This window comes from Enhydra lutris, unplaced genomic scaffold, assembly GCF_002288905.1.
Source record: "Enhydra lutris kenyoni isolate GAN:26980312 unplaced genomic scaffold, ASM228890v2 scaffoldscaffold4, whole genome shotgun sequence".
Classification (NCBI taxonomy): domain Eukaryota; kingdom Metazoa; phylum Chordata; class Mammalia; order Carnivora; family Mustelidae; genus Enhydra; species Enhydra lutris.
Window position 1 is genome coordinate 6,269,932 of NW_019154088.1, and position 22,819 is coordinate 6,292,750.

The window sequence follows — 22,819 nt, forward strand, 5'->3', positions numbered from 1 at the left end:
TCAGCAAGTAAACTTTCCATAGCTGCTTTCTGCATCCTTATGATTTTAGTTAACACACTCAAATACAAAAGAGCCCCTCAAAGTTCACCCCATCATGACGGAAAAAGCCAAGAGTAAAGATAGCAGTAGGAGCTTTCAATGCTATAGTATTTATTCTGTCTCAGAACTAGACAACCAGGAGGACTGACGTTTTCTTTCTTTCTTTCTTTTTTTTTTTTTTTAAACTTTTGTTCTCAGGCTAGCATTCCATACAGTACAAAGGCTCATAATTAAAATGTATGACTGGATATTTTCAAAACTTTTTTTTTTATTTTTGGAGGGTGGAGAAAGATAACCTCACAGAAGGTTTATTCTCAAGACATCTCAACCCATTCCTCTTAACACTCAGGAATGGGAGGGGGGTGGTACAGGTTGCCTTCCAGCCTCAAAGCCTGTTTAACTCCACGAAATGTTAAGTTAATCTTTCAGCCAGCAAGTTATTAGACTATAGCCTATATCACTTAAGTTGTAAGCTCAACTGAATATAATCTATGTCCCCCACCCCCGGCTTGAGTTCCTATAAATAAACTGCTGTTCACACCCACTCTTTAACCTTGCCACTCCTGCCTTTCCTACCAGCTGCAATCTTTCTTCTCTTTGCTTCTTTTTCAAATTTTCAGTCTCACTACATATGCTTTTTTTTTTTCTCTTTCTTTTCTTTTTTTTTTTAAACATCAGACTCCCTAACTCGGTTCCAAAATAGGATTAAAAACAGAATAGAAAGAAATCTCCCATCCTGGCCTGACATACACAGTCACTCCTTACTATACTGTGTCTCCATTCACCAACTGTTTAAGTGTTAAAATTCAACCACGAACCTATGGTTACTCAATCGCAATTCCCTTCAGCTTTCTGTAATACATTGTTAATAATTGTTTCATCAAAGTTACTGTCTTTTATTATGAAGATGCTTCAGGCACTTGGCAATAAGTCCATATACTGACAATAAGTTTCTATAGAGCAAGAGCTCGGAGAATTGTAATGTGTTCACTCCTTCTGTTATTTCTAATGCAATGCAAGATTGCCAATAATTCTCCGGACTGTCATCTCTGTGAGAGACTAGGAAATCGGCCCTCCTCCCGGTTCCTCTTGTCCTTCAGTTGTCTCTCTCCCCCACCCTGTCCTGCTAGCTGACTTGCCTCTCTGTCCCGGCTGCACTGATTACACAGAGTTGAGGAAGCAGAAAAGGCAGCAGTCACCATATCAAACAGACAATTTGCTAACACTCCAGCCACCAAATCCAGGAAACTTTACACATTAAGAGCACAAATCACTCTATCAACTCCCTGGTTTCTTTGGTTCTCCACATAAATAAGCAAAGGGGCCAGGAAAGGGCAAACGAAGATGAAGGGTATGGCAGAGGTAGTGAGAAAGGGAGAAAAGAGTCCCAAAGAGACCAGATCATTTAAAAGAAAACTAAGTTTAAGCTTAGCTAAATGTTACAAGTTTGTTTTTTTTTTTTTTTAATGCTTTACCCAGTGGTCTCAAAAGAATGCGAAAGGGCTCTCAGACTTACATGGTCAGCGAGATTTGTAGAGGAGCCTGAAAGTTCTTCGTGATCTGACTTGGAGCTGCCGTCTCTTTCATCAATGACAAGGTCGATGGGCATTTTCCCCTTTAAACAGCTAATGTACCGATGGCAGAAGTTATCACACAGTTCGTGGACCTAAAAGGAGGGTCATGGTGGAGGGTTCAGCTCTTATTGTTGTTGTTATTGTTTTGTTTCATTTTTAAAGGGGAAAAAAATCAGGTTGCAAGGTTACATTTGGAAAGAGCAACAGTGCAATGTCTTCCAAACTAACTCTAATTAATGGGTGTAATACTTGAAGGCAAGGAAACAATAGAGCAATTGTTGCAGCAGATATTATTCTCCAGAGACTTCCCTGAGCAACAAGTTACAATAAAGAGAGAAGAAACAGGACTGGAAATAACTGGGCTCAGACTGGGAGTCCAAGGGGGAAAATCCGATTTGATGATAACATCACAATGTTAGAACGCTGGAACTGGGAATAGCGTTGGCATTTGCGATTCAATAAGCTAAGAGTTTTGCACATTTCCGGGGGACAGTGGTTGAGCTGCAGAGCAATGTAAAGTCACCCCAGCGAGGAAGATCCCTCTGCCTGCACCTAACACTTGCTCTGGTCTGAGGGTGAGCTAAGCTAATAGAGACGCAAGCAGGCTGAATGTCCAGTAATACAAATGGTTTGCTGCATTTCAGAATAATCCTGAATGCCTAGGGGGAAAGGCGGGAGGGGGTGAGGTAGGGGAGCAGGAAGGGCTGTCCTGATTCACCCATCCTCTGAGCCCTTGGGTCGAGCAGCAATTTGAAGGAAGGACATGGTAACAAGTTGCTCATAACCTCCAGGGGTTCAATCCCTCAGACTGGAGGTTTGTTAAAGACATCCCTACTCAACTAAGAAAGGAAAGCAGCTAAATCAAAATAAGGAGTGTCACTCTCTGCTTACCTTTTCTAACTCCAAAAGATGAAACCTTAGTACTTGTATTGCTTGTATCATCTGAAAGAAAAGTTTAGAGTGTGGAGTTAAGGCTCTGTGACTCAGAAGTCCTGAGTTGGGGGGGGGGGGGTGGTGAGGGAATTGAGCTGGGGTGGGGGAAGAAGCAGACAAGTGGCCAGGCAAAACTCACACATCAAGAAATCGTCAGAAAAACCAAGTGATTACTGCTCATCTCTGCCTCATTGGCCACGGGGTAGGAATCTGACTCAACCTGAGCCGAAGCATCTAATATCTTTGCCCCCTGTGTTCACTGAGCTATTCGTGAGGACTGCTTTCCTAGGTCCAGGCCTTCTTTCTCCGCCTGAGTCTTTAACCGTCCCCTCTCTCGACCTCAAACCAAATTAAAAAAAAAAAAAAAAAAAAATCCGCTTCTTCGGAGAGAAAGCTTTTTAGAACCGCACACCCTGCGAAATCCGTCCTTACTGAAGAAGGAAATACTCCAGATGAATGGTGAAGCAAGGCCTTTGAAAGCGGATTTAAGTACTTTTAATATTGAAATTGTGCAAATTAGCAAAAGAATCGCACCTAAAAGTGGCCTGCGCCCGCGCGCCCCATACCTCCCCCCGCCCCCCCCCGCGTTTCCCCGCCCGCCCTCTGCCGCTGCGCCAGCGGTTACTTCCTTCGGGTGAGCTGCCGGGGGCTCGGCTGCCTACCCAGGCAAACAGAGGAAATAACTCACTTCTCGCAGCCTCGCTCCCCCCGCCGAGACCAGGGACTCATCCCCTGCACACTCTGGGCGCTGTGTCCCCGCCTGCTGCTCCCTGGCCTCCACTTTCCCTGACGTCCATCCCACCCCTCACCTTCCATCGCCCTTGCAGGGGCTCTAAGTTGTTTCCTCTTCCTCCCTGTCGTTCGTGAGCTTCAAAAGAAGCTCTGCTCCAACTCCCCGGATCTCCGGGAGGAAAGTGGGTGCTTCTAGGCAAGGTGGGGTGGGGAGGAGGAGCACGCTGGGGAAAGGCAAGAAACGGTATGCCTTACCAAATTGTCCAGCTCTGGATTTGAGGAAAAAAGTGGCTTTTCAGCACGAACCTGTAAGAAGCAGGGACAGTCCACATGAATGACCACCTCACCTTAAAAGAAAAACGCTGTCACGGACTAAACAGTGTGAGTGGGTATGGTGGAAGGGCAGTGGCAGAGAAGAGGAGAGGGGCTTTGGTAAAATACATGAAACAAACTAGTGCCTTAAATTAGTGGGTTCGGCTGAAAAAGTGCTGGGGCCTTCTACTCCTGGCCCCATTAAGGGCCACCTGGAACTGCTAAACTGTTGCTGGGAATTCAGGGCCGTTCTCTGGGACCGAGTCCCCCCTCAACCAGCCGTCGAAGGGGCTGTGACTCTCAGCCTCCCACACCTTAGCGCCCCAAGTAGACTGACCCAAGAGGCGCCAGCTTCCTTCCCTCCCGGGCACTCTCGGGTGCCTCACAGCCCCTGTCCCCAATACTTGTTCAAGTAGCTGCAGGCGGGAGAAAAGGCCAAGCCCCAGATTAGGAGTAGGTCAACTTTAATTCGAGGGTCGAGCCCCTGTATTCCTGGCTGGGGGGAAAAACAAACACCCATATTTATCTCTGCTTCCAATTCGCCTCCAGGCTCAGGGATGGGGAGGAGGCGAAGAGGACGGACTGGGCCAGAGGAACAGATCGGGTGTCCCTGCCTTTTCCTCCTCTTTCAAGTAAAGCTCGGAGGAAAGGGGAGGGGGAGTGAGGGTCTGCAGGAGGGTGAGTGGGTCAAGAAGGTTGGACCTGCTTGGCGAAGACCGCGATGTCCTCATTGAAGGAGTCGGAGGAGCAGACGTCCCCGCCGGCCACTCCGGGTTCCCGGGGAGTGCAGGTCGCCAGCTCGCACTTCTCAAAGACCAGAGCTAACAGAGGAAACAACGGGTGCCTAACGGGCAGCGCCACGCAGAAACACACACACGGAGACGGGGTGCAGAGGGGAAGGAGCAAGAACTGTAATCAACAAGTTTGGAGGGTTCGGATTCCTTCTTTAATAAAACAGGCACGCATCACACTTTACAACCCTTCCTTAGCCAGCCGAGCCTGGGTCAGAAATAGAAAGGAAAAACGGCCTGGCCCTTTCCCTCAGCTCAGGAGTCCCTCAGATCTAGTCGGAGAAGCCCCTGGCCACTTCAGCCCGCCAAGTAAGAATAGCCTCAGTTGGAAGTAATGAAACATCCAAGCAGCTCAGGCAGTCTGGAGCTGGGAGTTGATCCAGACCCAATCCCCACACTACAGAGGCGGCGGAACCAACCCCCTGATACCCAGCCCTGACCTCTCAAGAAAGGAACCGGTCTGTGAAATTAAAAAAAAAAAAAAAAAAAGAAAAAGAAAGAAAGAAAGAAAAAAAAAAAAAGCTTTAACACTCCATATTAAGGGTTACTTTGAAGGAGGCCGAAGGCTTCACCTATATATACACCCAAAGTGGTATTTCTTACACCTAAATCGGAGAGCGTGCTCTTCCAACCTTTTCACCCCCTTGCCTTATAAACTTGTTTGCTCGACTTCTAGTAAAGCCCGTGTGCGGGGGCCAAAATAATAGGAATGCTAAACGCCCAAGAGCTTCCTTCCAAAGACCACATTTCTCCAGCAGGCAAAAATAAATAAATCGAGTGTTAAAACTTGGAAGTGTGCGTGCGCGTCTGCCCTTTGTGTTCCTCCCGGCGGCTTAGCTGCACTTCGGGATGCTTGCGGCCTCTGGCTTCAGGCTCAGTTACAGTTTACCAACCGTCCCCTCCCCTCGGCAAACCGCCGCCTTCTCCCCCTCCTCTCAACTGGGAGAGCACCAGCGGTACACTTTGGGACCATGCACCTCCATCCCTCTCCGAGTTCCCTCAGAATATAAAATATGTGATTTCCAGCCATCTCTCCCTCACTCCTCCTAAGAGCAGCTCTGTGCAAGCAGCAGTCCCTTCCAGCCCGCTGCACTTCAAGGTCTACCCCTTTATTTACAGAGAATTAAGAAGTGGGTGATTAGGACTTCCTGGCCGACAGAAACAGCCCTGATTCCAGCTCAAGCTGCATTTAGTGACTCCCAGACTCTCGGTAGGAAACAAGAGGGGGGAAAAAAAAAAACAAAACAAAACAAAAACAAAACAAAACAAAACAAAAAACCCCAAAGTTGCTCCTCATCTGCAGGAAACTTTCTCCTTCGTCAAGGCCTCTGTTAGGGGGCCTGGAAGGACCAATTCTGCGTCCTTTGGCCAGGAATCCCGTCCTTGGGGAGAAGGCCCTGGCAAGATTCTCAGGACTCAGTCACTCTGGGCTGTGGGGTCCGGAGTGACGGGGCCGTGGGGGTGGAGGAGGCTTTATCTTTCGGGGACTTACACTTAAGGCGAAGAAGAGCAGGCCCCCTTCTCTGTCCTTTCTGAAGGCAAGCGGTTCCCACCCCCCTCCCCCGCAGAAATAACTCCCCACTTAGTCGACCATCCCCTCAACCCCCACAGAGACGAACACACACTCGCACTCACAAACAGTATGCTGGGTCGGGAGGAGGGGGGTTGGTTTACCCATAGATCGCGTCCTTGTCCCGTTTCAAGGCGTCGTTGACAGCGGATCCCATGCTGGCTGGCATGACATTGGGGTGCGGGGCGTGCGCGCCGTAGTGCTGCGTGGCGTGGAGCGGCGGCCCGTGGTTCAGGTGGTGAACCGGAGGGATCGGCCGCGGCGCATGAGGGTCTCCGTACATGGAAGCAGGCACCCCTACTCCGTCCATCCCGCCGTAATGGGGCAGCTCATCGTACTGTCGGAACCCGGCAAGGGGGAGGGGGGCGCGGGAGGTGAGGGAGAGCCGAGGGGGAATCGAAAAAGAAGATGGGAGAAGAAAGCAAGGAGAGAAGTGGGAAAGGAATAGAGGTGGTGGGGGGGCAGGGGAGAAAGACGAAGGGAAGAGGGGGCAGGCAGGGGAGAGAGAGGGGGGGAGAAATAAAAACAAAGTCAGAAAGGAGAAAAGTACCGAGCACGAGTTGAACACACAGAAACCAAACCAGCCGAAACAACGAGTTGAAAGTTGCGGGGGGAAATGTTTTTAAATTTTAAAATGAAAAAGTATGAACCAAGAGCAGCGTTTAGAGTAGGGAGAGGGGGCAGTGAGGCCAGGGACTGAGGGGGCGCCGGGAGGTCCCGCTCGGGCCGGAGGCAGCAGAATCGTAGCGAGCCAACCGAGGGAGAAGTGGAGTTAGTGTGAGGAGGAAGCCCCGGATCCCACCCCTCACCCCCCTTCGCCTCCTCCCGAAGATCCAATAAATCAAAAGGCGAAATGAAACAAAATAAAGAGAAGAAAAACGCTAATAATCAGGAGGAGAACGCCGAGGAAGAGGGAAGACTGGGGCCAGTGCCTCCCCGGGGGCAGGGAGCGGAGGGGAGGGGGGAATAACGTGAAAGTTACCAGAAACATTATTTAGCAGCGGATTCCCTGCGTCCTTGTCAATTTCAGAGACAAAACAAGCAGCCCAGGCTAGTCTAGGCGGCGGCGCAGCGGCTGCGGCAGCGCGGCCCCAGCGGCGGCCCCGGCGGCGGCGGCGGCTCCTACGCAGCCCGTGCCCGCCCCGAGCCGCGGGAGCAGCGGCGGCAGCGGCGCAGCAGCGGCAGCGGCGGCAGCAGGAGAACCGGGGGAATCGCGCTGCTGGGGTAAAAGCTGGAGCGAGGCGAAAGCGTGTAACAATTGCACACGCACACACACCACTCACACGCACTCGCCGCCCGCCCGCTCGCACAGCGCTGGAACACGCGCGCCCAGACACGCACACACGCACGCACACACACACTCGCACACACGCAGAGGCACGGGGGGGAAAAGCCGATGAATAATTTTGCTGCTATTTTTTTAAATACTGGCCGCCATCATCAAGCAGCGAGCAGCAGCAGCGTTGAAGGGAGAGGAGGCATCGGGACAGGCCCCTCTTAGGAGAGGATTTATATCTAGGTAAGTGTTGGAGATTTAAACCTACCCTTTGCGCCATCAGTCTGCGCTCCAATAAACTCCTGGATGTGTCGTATATTTAATATCCCAGTCCGGATAAGAAAGTGATCTAGGCTGAAGATTCCTTTTTTTTTTTTTTCCAAACCAAAAAGACTTCTCCCAATTCTCCAATATGTTATTTTTAGGGGGGAAAAAAAAGCCCAGGCAAGACAACGAAGAGTTTTTTTTTTTTTTTCTGTGATATTTCTTCTTTTTCTCTTTTTTCCTCTTCTTCCTCCTCCTCCTGATCTTCCTCCTCCTCCTCCACCTCCTCCTCCTCCCCCCTCCCCTCCTCCTCCTTTTCGGTCCTCCTTTCCCCCTCTTTCTCTTCTCTTCCCCTCAGTTGGAAAAAAAAAAAAAAAAGAAAGAAAAGAAAAAGAAGAAACAGAAGAAAAAAAATTGTCAAGCCCCCGAACTGAAGGTTACGAGCGGCCCGTCAGCAGCCCACATGTAACCGAACTGTCGTGTTTCATGGCTTTTTGCCACTCCAGCTGTCAATCAAAGCCCGGAATGTCAAGGTAGTGAATGAATGATGGTTGATGATGATGAAGAGGAGGAATCTTTCAGACCCGTTTTTTTTTCTTCCAGTAAAACTCCGCGAGGGGTTTCTGCTTCTTGAATTTTTTCCTCCCCCCTCCCCCCCTCTTTTAGCTTGGCCCCCGCGGTATCTATAATATGATCCTCTCTCTTTAAAGTATCGTTCAAAGAAAGCAGAGGGGAAAAATCAAGAAAAAAAAATGAATAGTTTGCAAAAATTGGACTTCCTCCCCCCCTTTCCTGGTAGGTATTTTGTCTCTCCCTCTCTCTCTTTCTCGCTCGCTCGCTCTCACTCGCGCTCGCTCTCTCGCGCTCGCTCTCTCGCGCTCTCTTTCTCTCTCTGGGAGATGAGTGAGTGTCAGTAGGTGTTGGCAGGTTGGCTGCTGCCTGGCTTATAGAAGAGCCTCAGTTTGGCGGCGCGGGTCGGCGGCGGGAGAACGAAATGACGGAACCCGGAAGTCGTGGTGGCCATAGCCCGTCGTACGGCGGAGACACATCCCGGGAGTGGGGAGCGGGAGCGAGGAGGAGCGCGCCGCGCGGAGCCTCTGATATGCAGCGAGTGCGATCGGACGGCCCCGGCTGCTGGGGGGGGGGGGGGGGGAAGGGGGGGGGGGGGGGGGGGGTGGTAGGAGCTTGGCAGACCAGAGCAAATCAGCGAGCCTGCTCCTCCGCGGGGACGGCCCGGGAGGAGGACGGCCGGGGAGGAGGACGGCGGCGGGAGGGGGGGACGGAGTGGGGGAGCCGGAGGAAGAGGGCTGTGTGTGTGTGAGAGTGTGTGTGTGTGTGTGTGTGTGTGCGTGTGTGTGTGTGTGTGTATTCGCGCGCGCGCGCGCGGCCGAGGGCGCGCGCGTGAGGGCGGGCGCGCGAGAGAGAGGAAAGAGGGAGAGAATGAAGAGGACAGGGAGAGCGCAGAGAGGAAAACTGCAGAAAACCACAGGGAAAGTACGGTACAGCCTCAGCTCTTATGATTTTTTTTTTTCCAAACTTACTTCTAGTTCATTTTCCCATTACACCGGGCTCAAGCCTAATGGGGTCGTTTCGGGGACATTTGGCATGGCGCTCTTGCTTTTGTTCCTTTTAATTTCGCGGGCCCCCACTCCTCTGCCAGCCGATTACTGCGCTCCTGAGGGCTTTCTGCTAACATCCAGGGGCAGCAGGCTCTGCAAACCGTACTACTGCGGAACTATAGGGGTTTTTTTTGTTTTGTTTTCTTGGGGTGTTTTTTTTTTTTTTTTTTTCCCAAGTGGTACTTTCTTTCCTGGGCACATCCAGCACCCTTGTTGTCAACATTTAATTTTTCCAGGACAAGAAGAGATCAACTTAACTCAGACAGGACTCTCTCCTAGCGGTGTGGACAACGGCCACCCTGGAGAGTCTCTGGGGGCAGCGGTGGAATTGGGAGGGAGGAAGTGGGGAGGAGTCGTTTGGGTGTTTGATGTTGTCTGATGTCGCCAAAAGGGTGTGTGTGTGTGTGTGTGTGTGTGTGTGTGTGTGTGCGCTCGCGCGCGCGCCTCTGTGTGCGCGCCTCTAGTGTGCGCCTCTGAAGTGGCTCTCACTTAGAGCTGGGAAGCACGGGAGACAGAGGGAGGGAGAGAGATAAGATGCCTTGCAGGAAGAATTGGCCGGTATACCCTGCCCAGCTTTGTTGTGGTCGCCCAGGGTGCAGGGGCCGGAGCGTGGTAACGCCAGCTGATGTTTGTGTTAATTGTACCAGGCAATTCCTCTACATGGGGAAGACGGACCGACTCCGTAAGAACTTTTCCAAAAAGGAAAAGAAGAGGGGTCGGGGGGAGGGAAGGAAGGTAAATATCCCACTTGGTTTGTGTAGAAAGTAGTTCTGGCCGGTGTCTCACCCAATCCCTGGCTGGAGCTGCATCCAGCTTCACCTCGACGCCGAGGGTTTCCCGGTGGCCAGGCGTCAATCACTCCGAGCCTGGAGCTGGGGGCGGAGTTATGGTCACCCAGAGCGCGCTGCGCAGCTGCCCCCACCGCACCCCCCTCCCCCGGCTCCCGCCTGCCCAGAAGTCCGGCCCTGTGTGCTCCGAGAGCACCCTCGCTCCCTCGCTCCTCGCTCTTGCCCGGTTCATGGTCCCTGACCCAGAGACTCGAAAACAGACTGTTCCTCAGCAGCCGATTCCCTCTCCAACTTTGAATTCATTCTGGAGAGTAGAAAGTAGGGTATTTTCCGCGCGCGACTTTGACCCGACTTCCCGGGGGATGGGAAGCACAGGGAAAATAAAAGGTGTGTGTGTGTGTGTGTGTGTGTGTGTGGTGTGTGTGTGTGTGTGTGTGTGTGTGTGTGTGAAGGGGGGGCGCAGATGAGCTTGGGGCGCGCGGGGCGGGGAGCGCTTTCCATCTTCTCTGCTTCACTGTAAGCTTTCAGGAACACTCAACTGAGCTTACATCGCAGCCTGCTGAGACACCAAGCTATGTCTGAGAAATTTGGCCCCGTTTTAATAGGAGTGGGGAATGAGCTCCGGAGGTCAATAAAGCCCTCCAAAAATAATGAATGATTGAGCACCTGTGATGATGATAGTGATTACCAGAGCAATTAAACAGTTTGATTAAATGAGCCATCATAACAATGATGTCTGCGGGAAATCGGCCCTCACATATAAAGATAGTGCGGAGGGGCTGGCAGAGGCGAGGGTAGTGCGACGCCAGGGAGCGGGGCTGTGGACTGCGAGGTATTTGCCCAGTTGACCAGAGCAGGGACGGCCGGGCACTCGGAGCTTCGGAGAGGAGAGTCTAGACCAGACTGCCAGCACTTTTACGCCGGGCTTCAAGCCTGTGTGATCCAACGGGTATGAAACCTACAGGTTGTGGGGAGGGTCCGTCTCCATCCTCAGATTTTTTTTCCCTAGAAGAACTCCAAGATTAAAAGCATCCTCCCTATTTGTTGCTGAGTTGCTCGTCGACGTATAAAAAAAGGTGAGTAGAAAAGGAAAGAAGACACAAAAGAAAAAAGTTGTCTTGCAGAATTTTGTTTCAAGCGCAGTTACGTGAATTCAGTTTAGCCGGGGTGGGAAGGATGAGAGAAAAATAACAATCTGGTCTCGCCTGCGGAGCGTTTTCTACTAGAGATCTTGAAATTGCTGGATCCGAGTTCCTCGTGCAGCGCCGCTAGCTGAGAAGTTTATAGTGATTTTTGGTTTTTATTCTAACACTTGTTCATATTTTCAATATTGCGTATGTATTGTCGCCAAAAGGGTTATTGTTGTTTTAAATAGCCTGTATAGTGAGTGCCAATTACTTCTCTTTTAAACAAGAAACTCAATTTCCTTGATAAATGCTCCTTTTGTAGAAGATCAACTTGGAAACAAACCTCTACATTGCAGAGTTTAAACATTCAGCGTTGCTACCTTCTGCTGCTTTTACCATCGCTTTTTTTCATAGTGGTTCTGTGAAGTGAGTTAGCATCCCCCACAGCCTTTATTTAGAAAAACTTCATGATTAAAAAAAATACATAAATTTCTTACGTGGCAGTGTATCCGAGTAAAAACAATTCAAAGCGATTGATGATTTCTGTATTTTCAAACAGTTGTTAAACTAATGATGGGTTGATAATTCCATGATAATCTTGGGTTTTACCAAAGGGGGAAAAAAAAGCTTAAACTTGATTTTCATGTGTTTTAATCCTTTCCGCGATGAGAAATCATTTTAATCTGAACTCCTTTCTTCCTTACTTTCTAATATTCTGTAATTTCTTTTGTATTGTACTGAATACATTAAAGCAAAGTACAGGGACAATCTGGTTGATGTAAGAGGGAGAGAGAATTAGGACATTTTATGATAGACTCAAAGAAAAAAAAACAAACACCGCATCATCTTTAACTCCAGAGACTTCTGTTAAGAAGTGTGAGAGTGTTAAAAATGAAGCCCTAATGGAGGAAAATCTGCATCATTTAAAAATTCACCAATTGCCTAAGGGGAGAACCCCAAATTTCACACGACTAAAGAGACTTCACTTACCTAGTTGCATGTCATTTATGGAACTGTATGCATAAAATAGCGTCCCAGTGCAATAGATTACACACAAGATCAAGTTGGAGGTGTATCAGGGTTTCGGTTCTTGGCCAATCTGATGAATTCAAAGATTATTTACTTTTAATCACCAGCTTGCTGATGTTTTATTAACAGGCTGAAAAACATTTAAGAACTTCCTGATCTCCCCCTACCTTCTCCAATTTTGCCAGTCCAATAAGACTCAATTCCAGAGCAGTGGGGTAAACACACTTTCTGATTTCTAGCCTGATATTACGTTCCTGATGCTCCAGGCTCAGCCTCTGCACCCCCATCCAGGCTGTGAGGCTCATCTGTTCTTCCACATTTGGGGTGAAGGAAAAGTAGGTGGGGCAGGCCCAGGAGACAGGCACGAGATGGGGGTCGCAGGAGGCGGCACACACCTCCGTCAACAGTCAGCTCCTTTTGCCCAGGCTGGAAATGGTTTTAACAGGCGGTAAAATTTCATCTTGCGGTGTCAAATTGGGGTCATTTTGGGGTTAGAGTTCTCAGTGTCCGAGAGGAGCTGTCCAGCTGCGTGGGGACTCATTAACTGCAAAAGATCTGTTTCAGTAAAAACAATTCAAAGACAATCAGAAGGCTAAAGACCCTCTACAAATCGCATTTTACAAGTGCCCCAGAACAAATATGGATGCTGAAACCTATTTCTTCAGAATCCCAAATCTGCTACTTAGCTCTGGAGTGGGGGTGGGGCACTGCATTTAAAAAAAAGAGGTGAAAGGGAGGGGACCTGATCGGGTGGGGTGAATGGGGGGGGATGGGGCCTCTCAAATTTAAGAGTCTAGTCTGTTTTTAATCACTTCTTTCTTATTGAAGCATCCCTAAGACTTCTAAGAACTGCTCCTTTTCTATTTTTCCTTTTCTTTTTTGTTTCAACATGGAATGCTATTATAGGTTACATTGAAAATTTAAAAAGAATTAATGAATCCCACTACAGTCACCCAATTTAAAGTGCATTGGCTTTATGGAGAGTACTTAATTTGAAATGAGCATTTAAGAACCGAGGCTCTATTTTAGGTAAATTTGCCCACCTTCCTTAAAAAAGCCTGTGTGCCTATCTTTTTTTTTTTTTTTTTCCTGGAAAGTTATAGGTCCTCAGCACAGATAACTCCAAATTCCTCAGAACTGTGAGGTCTGAAGTGTTAATCTGTGTATTAAAATCGCCGGGTTTAAATCCTTTTTGTCTTCTTACAATAGTTAGAATAATTGACGGCTTGCTAGAGGAGCAAATAAATCCAACCTTAATCTTATTTGTAACTTTAGTTAATGTTTTGAATTGGAGTATTTTGGGTTAAGCAGATTTTTCCCCCCCTCTGTAAGGTTAGTTTTTATTTATGGAGGTTCTGTTGCTGGTTTGAAAGATATTATTACTCTGATTTAAAAAATGTTTCAGGTAAAAGGAAAGTGCAATTTTAAATGAGAAGCTAGATGTGTGAGATTCTAGAGTTTATAGAATAAAACCAAATCAATACTTTGAAGTATTATTTGAAAGAAGTTTTCTTTCTTGCATTCCTGACCTGAGCAAGTAAAGAGGATCAGAATGTTTTATTCTTCCTGCCTTTCTTTGGGCCCCACCCCTGCCACTATACTCTTCTCTCTCCATCTGTTTCACTGTACTTTGGGTTCTGAATGCAACAGTGAATTTTTGTAGTCTAGCTCCTTTCTCCAAGTTTCCCAGAGTATGTATAAATTGTTATTCAAGGAGTTTGACTGCAGCCCTTCGGAAAGAGCCTTGAGCCCAGCATCCCTGGGACAAAGGCAGAGGGACTCTCTTCTGCTCCAGACCTGCTGGCTGACAGTTGGAATTTTTGATATATATTTTATTTGGCGGTTCCAATAATGTGTTTGCTTCTCCCTTCCCCATTCCCTTGCAGCCATCTATTACTTTAAAAATATCTCTTCTCTATAAACCTCAGCTCATCCTTGTGAACTGTTCTTGACCTTCCTAGCCATGTACCAGCAGCTCTGAAAGTTGGAGTAGGAAGAATTACACTTCCTTTCTTACCTGTTAACTTTGCTCACTCTCTTCCTAGGTGGGTTCAAGAGATAGAAGGGGGCCTTTGTTTGTTTGTTTGTTTGTTTATTTTTTGGTCCTTTCTTTACTTAGGTTTTCTACCATGTATTTCTCCCCACTCCCGCCCCCATTAATAACATGAAAGCACCCCACAATTTATTCTCTTAACTAAGATGCGGTAGAATCATTGTACTTTCTTTCCTTTTACTCTCTTACGTCTTATTTCTCCCAATTTTAGCTGTTTCACTATCTTGCAGGAGGAAAAGTATTTCAATAAATAGCCCTCTAGCGCTATCTGGCGGGGCTCCAAACGCGACGTGCGCTTGCTCTCACAGTCGCTGGCTCCTTCCCGCGCTCCCTTCCTTCCTCCCTTCCTTCCTCTCTCCTCTTTCTCTAGTTTCTTCTGTCTGCTATCTTGATCCCGTCCCTCTTCTTTCCTCCTGCTGCCCCTCTTCTAGCTCCCACTCCAACTCTCAGCACAGATGGCTTTGGAACGACTCAGTCAGAGACTGATACCCTCGGAACTAGGTGATGCTCTGGTGAAGGAGAACTTCGAGGGCTCCCACCTTCAACCAACGTGGGTCACTCGCCACCTATGTCTTTGATTAGCATCTTAATGTTGTTTAACATGTTGCTAAAGTGCCAGCATCTCAGCTGGCGGTGGTTTGGAGGGGGGGATTAAAACTGCATTTGCGAAGTTTGGAGGAAAGAAATCAGACACTGGAATCCCGACTAGTGGAGACCAGCTAAGTTTTAGGTCAGGAGCCCGAGGCTCAGTGCAAGTTTAAGAAAGGGTCGGAGCTTCACGGGGTGGGAGCAGCAGCTGGCGCCTGGCCTTTGGGAGAGAACTGGACGCCTGCTCTCCACCCCCAACCCCAACACCGTCTCTTGCCTGCGGGATCCTACATCACAATGCCCTGCTCCAGGTCATATCCTGGGCCTGTCTAGGATTTCTTTTTCAAAATGAGCTAGCTTTATCCTCCCCTCAGCCCCCACTACCACACCAAATTTGGAGAAGAGTGGGAAAGAAAAGTGGGAGTGAGCGAATGCACTGAAGAGCCCACCGGGCAGAGAGGAGAAAGCTAACACTTAGAAACTGCGGGAAGGCAGGCTTGAGGATGCAGTAGTCACCAACGTTTCTCTACGAGATTTGTCTTCTCTCTTACTGTGGCTTTTTGTTGTTTGTTTGCTTTTAAACAGTAGCCTCTAAACCCTCAGCGGGGTGTGGAGAGCAGTCCTAGGCAACTGGGGAGGAAGCAGAGAGTCAACTTCAACTGGGTGCTTTAGATACTCTCTTAAAATTCTTAACTCTCTCTCCAACCCCCCAGAAATACACCGCAATCTGAGCCTTAGAGAAATCTTCAGTTCTCCCTTTGAGCAAATCTCTTCCATCTACTCCTTGAAACAGAAGAAAGAATATGGGGCCTGGGGGAGATTTAGAGTCACTCAACTTTCTGATTGCATTTTCTGTTTTCCGAAATTTAGTTTTGACCTGGCAAAGTAAAAGTGAGAACCCTATTACAATACAGACCTGGTGGCTACTGAGATGAGGCGACCTCAGCTTGCAGCGTCTGTGATCACCAAAGACGCCTTCCTAATTCAGAAATTCGACCTCCTCCCCATAATCTCAAAAATGGAATAGAAAGGGGCGGGTGACACAATCATAGGTTTTGTTCCTCAATAACTTCCTCCTCCCCAACCCCCCAACACCAAAGGAAGAAAGAACAGTATGGGTGTAATTAATTGAGGACTGTTATTAGGTCATCATTAGCCAAGGTGCAAATAATTGCAGCCCATTTTTACTTAAAATTGACCAGCCCCAGAGTGATAGATCGATTGGGAGTATAAAAATGATGTATCAAAACATCAATGTCGATTATTTGAAATATTGTAGTCGAATTTTTTTTATTGCTTCATCGGTTAAGTGTCTGAAAGTGCAGTGTTCAAACATATATTTATGTTGTCAATACTGTCAGAACTGTCAGCTTTGCTATACTGGATTTGTACTACATTTCGAATTTACTCATTTACATAAAATGCCCACCCTAGGATTCCCCCACCCCCACCCCATCTCTCTCTTTCCTCCCATCTCTGGAAAATCCGTGTCAGTTTCTTCAAAGGACTCAGCAATCTTTGCCTAAGCTAAAGTGTGCACTGCCTCTTTTACTCAATTTTCCACATCGGATTACATGTCTCTTTCACCATTTCTAACTTTCAAAGGGAGCCTTCCTCCTTTTCTTCCCAACTCTGCCTACTTTAGCCTCTTCTCCAAAATAGTATTGTAGTGTTTGGAAAGCTTCAGTTTTAAATACCCACATCTCAGCTCCAAATAAACCAGTTAGGTAGAAAAATGGAAAAACTGGACTTCAGTGCACCTCCTTAACGCTCTCGTGTAAACCGGGCTGCAGCCGGGCAGGCGTTCTCCCACGTGTCAGAGTCCATCATCAAATTACCTGGAAGACTGAAATCTTCCAGGGAAAATGAATTTGAAAATATAAATACGTTTTCTTTCTTTTACTTAGAAGCTGTGATAGGAGAGAAAGAAATAATACATATAAATGATCGGCACGTTTTACCTTTAAAAGCTTTTGAACTCAATCAAAAGACACAAGTTGGAGAGAGAATTGACAGTTTTAATTCTACCCATTTTCACCTGGCACGTCAGATCAGAGGCAATCATTTATTTTATGGGGGGTGGGGTGGAGGTGGTGGTGGTGGATGGGAAAGCCAGATAGAAAGCGTGAACCACGGAAGACTCTAGCCTAAAAATCATAGAGAAATTAAACATTCCATTTGAAACGGAAACATTCCATTGCTCCACACTCATTCTAAACTAGGGGGAATTTATAAATTCACGTTTTCCCTAATTTTATGCTATTTTATTTTTTATTTTCTAGGATTCCCTCCAAGTCTGATAGGAAAGACAGGGCCATTTCTGGATGAGCTGTAAGGATGCATTTTCATTTCCATAACACTGAAGCACTTTTTATAAACCTTATGTTGTATTTAAATAAATCTGTATGGACATTAAGAGAAGCAACTCATACTAAAATAGCTTGGCCTTGAGCCCTCAATCCCAACATTGGGGGGGGGGGGATCCAGAATCCACCTGAGAAGCTTTTCTTACTCATCTTTTCTTCAAAACAAACTTAAAAAAAAAAAAAAAGGGCAAAAGAAAGTTTGCTGCATGCATCTGTGTGTCTTCATGTGCGCGTTTATAAACATCTCCCAGTCCGTGTTTGCGTATTACCTCCCTCCTGCCACACACTCGAAGGCAGAGGCATCGAGGGATCGCCCCCAGAGAGTTGTGTTTACTTAGGTTTTTTTAATCTCTCCGCCATGTATGACAAGTGTTACTTCAAGAAATTCATCAGCCTTCTACAGATACTTCCAGTTTTGCTGTAATGATCTGCAGAAGAGAACTGCCATCACTTTCTCACATCCCAAGGTGTTGCAGGAACTCAGAGAAAGGAGAGCGGCTGAAACGCTTAATTACGGTGGGGGAGGGAGGAGCGTGAGGCGCAGACCGAGGGAGGAGGGAAAGGAGGAAGGTCCTTCACCTGGCCTGTACCTGGACAAAGCTCCCAGTCCTCTGGGCGAAAATTTGGGAAAGGTACTGTTGCCTTTTTTTCTTTAATGCCTTCGGGGAGAAGTGATACCCTTGTGTAACAATTAGCTTAAACAATAAAAATAATTGGAAAATCAGTTGGAATTTCTGAGTTTTTAATTACGTTTAATTTTGTGCTAAGCCGTAAAATTACGAATGCCCCTCAATTAAACACTCTCCTCTTGTAAAGCGTTTAACAACAATTATTCCTTAATCAGTCTGAATGTGAGTCACAAATGATGCTTTTCCACATCAAAGGGACGTCCTTCGACGTTACCTTTTAGTCATAAGTAAGAGGATTAATTCCTATAATTAGAGGGATAAATATGTGCATAAATACATCTCTCTCTCTCCTTAAACACACACACACACAAGTACTCTCTTTCCCTGTGGGTGAGACGTGGCCGGCTCTGGTAGGGTAAAGGTTTTTAATTGTCCGTCTTTGGTCTTTGCCCGACATCCCTTCGCTGGCCCGCGAAAGCGACGGAGGAGAGCCCGGCGCGAAGCACAGACCTCCACGGGGACGCAGGCATGCACACACATTCACAGAAACGGCACACACAGGTCAGGCAGGAGGTACAAAGCTAGCGCGTCCCCAGACCTCCGCCAATTCCAACGGGATCCTTCCAACACAATAACCCACTCCCCACCTGCGCCCCTGCCCAGCTCTGCGAGAGTTCTCTTCCTGTGGGTCCACTCGTCCAGAAGACCGGGGTCCCTGCCCTAAGCCGCGCGCCAGGTTGATTCTTCAGCTACAAATAAAAATTGAGCATGACCTTTTAAAACTCCTGTGTGAATATCTCATTTACCTAATGACTTTATGTCACCTAAGAAGAAGGTCAATTTCCTCTTAACCTTTCCCCTGCTGCTGCAGTAAGCATTCTTCCCTAATCAATGGTGGCTGGAATAATCAATTCCCATTTTATGATCGCTGACAAACTCAATCTCTGAGCAGGGTGTGAGCGCTCGGGCCGGGACAGAGGTCTCTCTGGGTACGCCCAGCTCCGACCGGCGCCCAGGGAAGCAGCTCTCTCTTCCGTGGAGTTCAGAGACCTTGGCAAACTTCCCTCCCCCAGCCGCCTGCGTGACTTCTGAGTTGTCACTAATCGGAACCTGATATTCACCAGAGCTCCCTCGGTCACCGACAACACCCCCCCGCTGTCGCTGGGCCTCCCACCTACCCCGCCTCAGCGTGTTTTCATTTCAAAGTCTGCAGGCTGGGATTGCCCAGGTCCAAACGTGTGTGTGTTTCATTTACATTTGAAAAATTATTTTTGCCTTCTTCAGTGTGGATCTCTCAGCCCTTCACTCTGTCTTAGCCCCGCTAACTTTGCATAAACAAAGCAACAACAGAAGCTCAGAGTGGGTGGAATCGTGTGGAAATGAAGTCAACTGGCAGAATGCTCTCTCTTTCTTTCTTACTTCCTTTCCGTTTTCCCTTCCTTCTCTCATTTTTGCTCTGTCGCCTCTTACCTTGTTCCTTCTCCATCACCCCCACAACATTCATTTATCCTAAAAGATAGGTTTATGAGATGCCACTTTACGCATATTTCTGTTTCCCCAGTCTGGGGAAGTTACCAGGAAATTTGCTAAAGCAAAGTTAATTTAAAAGGGAATTTAAGGTAAGTTCACAGTTGTTTATCTTTGGAAGGCCTACATATGAGCCCATTTCACCTCCCAATCTCTCAAGTAGAAGTTGACTTTTCTATACTCAGTTCTTATTTGAAAAGAGGGAACTCTTAGTCCTGCCTGGTTCAGCAGGGCTCATTGGAATCTCTTTCCCCTCATTCTGTCCTAACCCCATTTTCACTCACTACCAGATCCTGAAGAAGCTGCTGCTGATTAACAATCTAAAAACTTGCATAGCTAGGGTTCAAGTGGCAGGAAAATTACTTTACTTCCTTTTTTTTTTTTGGAAGATTTTATTTATTTGAGAGAGAGAATGAAACACACACAGAGGGGGAGAGAGAGAAAGAGAGAGAGAGAGAGAGAGCATGAGAGGAGGAAGGGCAGAGGGAGAAGCAGACCCCTGCTGAGTAGGGAGCCTGATTTTTTTTGGGGGGGGTGGAACTCCAGGATTATAACCTGAGTTGAAGGCAGTCGATCAACCCACTAAGCCACCCAGGTGTTCCAGGAAAATTACTTTTCTTGGAAAGGATGTCCTATATCCAGGGTTTGTTTTGTTTTGTTTTGTTTTGTTTTGAGATTTCTTATGACTAACCAGCTAGTTAAAACAAAGTCCTAAACTGAACTTTTTTTCCCTAAGAGTATTCTCTCAAGGCCATGGTGATGGCTTTTGAAAAGTAACTAAAACGCCCCTTTTCTTCACTCACAGCACCTCATTACTTGTGGGCAGACGGTCTCCTAAAATTGGGAAGTCTGTCAAGTGATCAAAACAAAAATGTAACCCTTCTACTTTAACAGGTGAAATAAAGGATAGATCACCTACTCTGGTGTCAAAATAAATAAATACATAAATACATAAATACATAATATATGTATATATATAAAAGTTAAAAGACATTTGAATTCAAGGCGAGGCAAATCTAGGCCAGAACACTCACTGTTCACCCACAGCAGCCTTCTCAAGCCCTGTTAGTAAGAGACAGCAGACCAATCTACCACTCCAGCCTGTGTGAAACTCAAACTTCCATTCTTGCTTTGGGCTTAAATTGGAGTTGTGACCTCTAAGAGGCACTGAGAACAGGCCAGGTACAGGACTTGACCTGGGATAGGGCCAGGCCAAGTTCCCGGTATTGTCACTTGCCTTCTTGCTTCATACCAGGAAGTACATTTGCAATGCTAGTTGAATTGGATTCTGGGTTTAAATGGGCGTTGAGGACTGGTCAAGCCCTGAGTCACACTTTATAACATCCTGGCTTCTAGAAGATTTGTTTCATATTCCCAACAAATGAATTACTGACTTTCTGGGACAATAACCTGTTTGTAGGTCAGGAAATGCTTGTGCAGGAAGAGTTCCCCAGGACTAAGAGTCCTGAGTGGAACTTTTATCTCTATTTGACAAGGGAGCAGACAGATTGGGGATGGGCCCCTTGACCTCAGATAATTACTATAGTCTTCGCTCTTAAGCAAATTTAATTCTCATGCAAGGAATAACTAACAATCTGACTAATCACTGTACAAGAACTTCCTTTCCTTTTCTTATCTTAAGGGCCTTCACAGGGATATTGAAGAATATGCTTAATCCTAGTTTTTGGTTTCACTTCATTTAAAAATCTTCCATTCTGCTCACTGTTTCCACAGTCTTCTCGAACACTTGGCATAGTCTTGGGCTGTATTCTAATTCCAGCATGAGAAATAGGAAAATCCAATCATCAGTTTATTCCCCTCTCCATTCCCTACACTATACACTCCATTACTCTTTGGAAAAGGAAGATCCTTTAATTATGCTTGATTTTGACAGCATGTCAGAAGGAAGAAATTTTTTCATATATATAATAAAAAAGTCAATCCTTTGTCTAACAACATTGTCCCTACCAGTGTCTCACTCAGAGTTCTAAATCAAAATTACACATCAGAGTATAACAATAAGTATAGGAATAGGAAGGAACTAGCTTTTCATAGGTGACTTGAGGTCTCTGCAAGGCTCAAATCCTAAATGGAGAGACTTCTCATTCAAGCATCTTTAAGGGAGATGGTTGAATGAGATCACTTCTGAGGCTGTTTCTAACTCTGCAAGTATAAAAAAGGACTCCTGGGCTGAGAAACAGTCAGGACCCAAGGCTCTGCAGTCTGACAGGCAGAGGCCAAGTCTTGGTCCTGTTCTGTGTCAATTGTATAACTGTAAGTGAGTCACTAACCTCTTTGACCCTTGGTAATCTCATGTATAAATCAGACTAAGTATACTGAATATTAGTGGATATCTTCTGTTGGTCCCTCCAGATCTACTTTTCACTTTCTCCAACCCACTCTGCGGTCCTGGAAGTAGGTATGGGCAGTTTTAGGGGGCTACCTGTTGGGTCTGCCCAGAATGGATAGAGTGATGTCTGAGTGTTGACTCCAGGGTCTCTGTTGTGGTCAGCCTTCTCCACAGCGCTCTCTGGGTTCAGGTAGTCACTTCCCTCTCCGTTGCTAGCCTTGGGCACTGCACCATCCCTTGTGGTTTCCTAACTCCCTGCTCATACTTTTTAATACAGTTCCTTTATGAAGCACTCCTCAAATTACTCAATTTGATATGGACCATCTGTTTCCTGCTGGACCTTGACTGATACACCTTATAAACTTGTTTCAAGGTTTAAAATTAAATGAGATAATGTATGTAAAGCACAAAGCATGGTTCTTTGCATATGGTAAAACCTTAATAAAAACTTCTGGTTATTTTTATTATTCTTTTTTTTTTTTTTTTTTTTTTACAACTATCATCTGTTGCAACCCCCTCGTTTTATATATGAGGAAATGGAGGCCCGAAGCAGTTAAGGTACAAATTCAAAGTCTAATTAACTCAAGATAGCAACAACCCTGGGACCAAGTCTCTGGACTGGTAGTTCTCAGTTCACTGCTTTTTCTACCGCAGCTTGTTGAGCAAAACAGACGGAGGAGGAGGGAGATCCTTTTGTCATAGATGTTGGAAAAAGGGCTAGATGAGCGAGAGGCAGAGTGCAGGAGATAATAAGCATCTTTCCATGTAGCACTGGATTTGTCTCTGCTAAATTATTGCTGAAATAAAGCATTCTGTTGTGATTTGGAATCCAGTGATTTCACTAAGAATAGAATAGGTATGATACAGGAGGAGCGATGCATGCTTGACAGGTTAAAAACAAATTTATGAACACATAATTGGAAGTTTTACCAGGAGGCATCGTAATGTTTCTAAGACATCTAGGCTATACCAGAATTAATTTTCAAATACAAGGCTGACTTTTGGATTAGCAGTGCAGATTAAGTCAAAACTTCGTAATTCCTTAGAATATAGTACTATGCTATGGACTTATGTAGAACCAGAACAACAAATTTTCGCCCACATGCATTCTGTAATTCGGTAATACTGACAACATGATGGAAATAATTCAATCATTAAGTCCTATTTTCATTCAAACATTCAAACAAATATTTATTGGGCTTATAATACTCTTCAGGAATGGGGTGCATGGGTGGCTTAGTTGGTTAAGTGT

General features: G+C 46.6%; 1 protein-coding gene across 3 annotated transcripts in view; it reads right to left on the reverse strand.

Moving 5' to 3' along the window:
- LOC111159889 (Meis homeobox 2) overlaps nt 1-7,781 on the reverse strand; it is a 206,970-nt gene extending 199,189 nt beyond the window's left edge. For all 3 annotated transcript variants that reach the window (XM_022522565.1, XM_022522558.1, XM_022522572.1), the window contains exons 1-6: nt 7,496-7,781; nt 6,056-6,288; nt 4,293-4,434; nt 3,534-3,584; nt 2,505-2,555; nt 1,556-1,705 (exon numbers count right to left, since the gene is read on the reverse strand). In XM_022522565.1, coding sequence (XP_022378273.1) covers nt 1,556-1,705; nt 2,505-2,555; nt 3,534-3,584; nt 4,293-4,434; nt 6,056-6,288; nt 7,496-7,507 — 639 coding nt within the window. In that variant the 5' untranslated portion in view covers nt 7,508-7,781. The remainder of the gene's footprint in view (nt 1-1,555; nt 1,706-2,504; nt 2,556-3,533; nt 3,585-4,292; nt 4,435-6,055; nt 6,289-7,495) is intronic.
- Between the last annotated feature and the right edge of the window lie 15,038 nt (nt 7,782-22,819).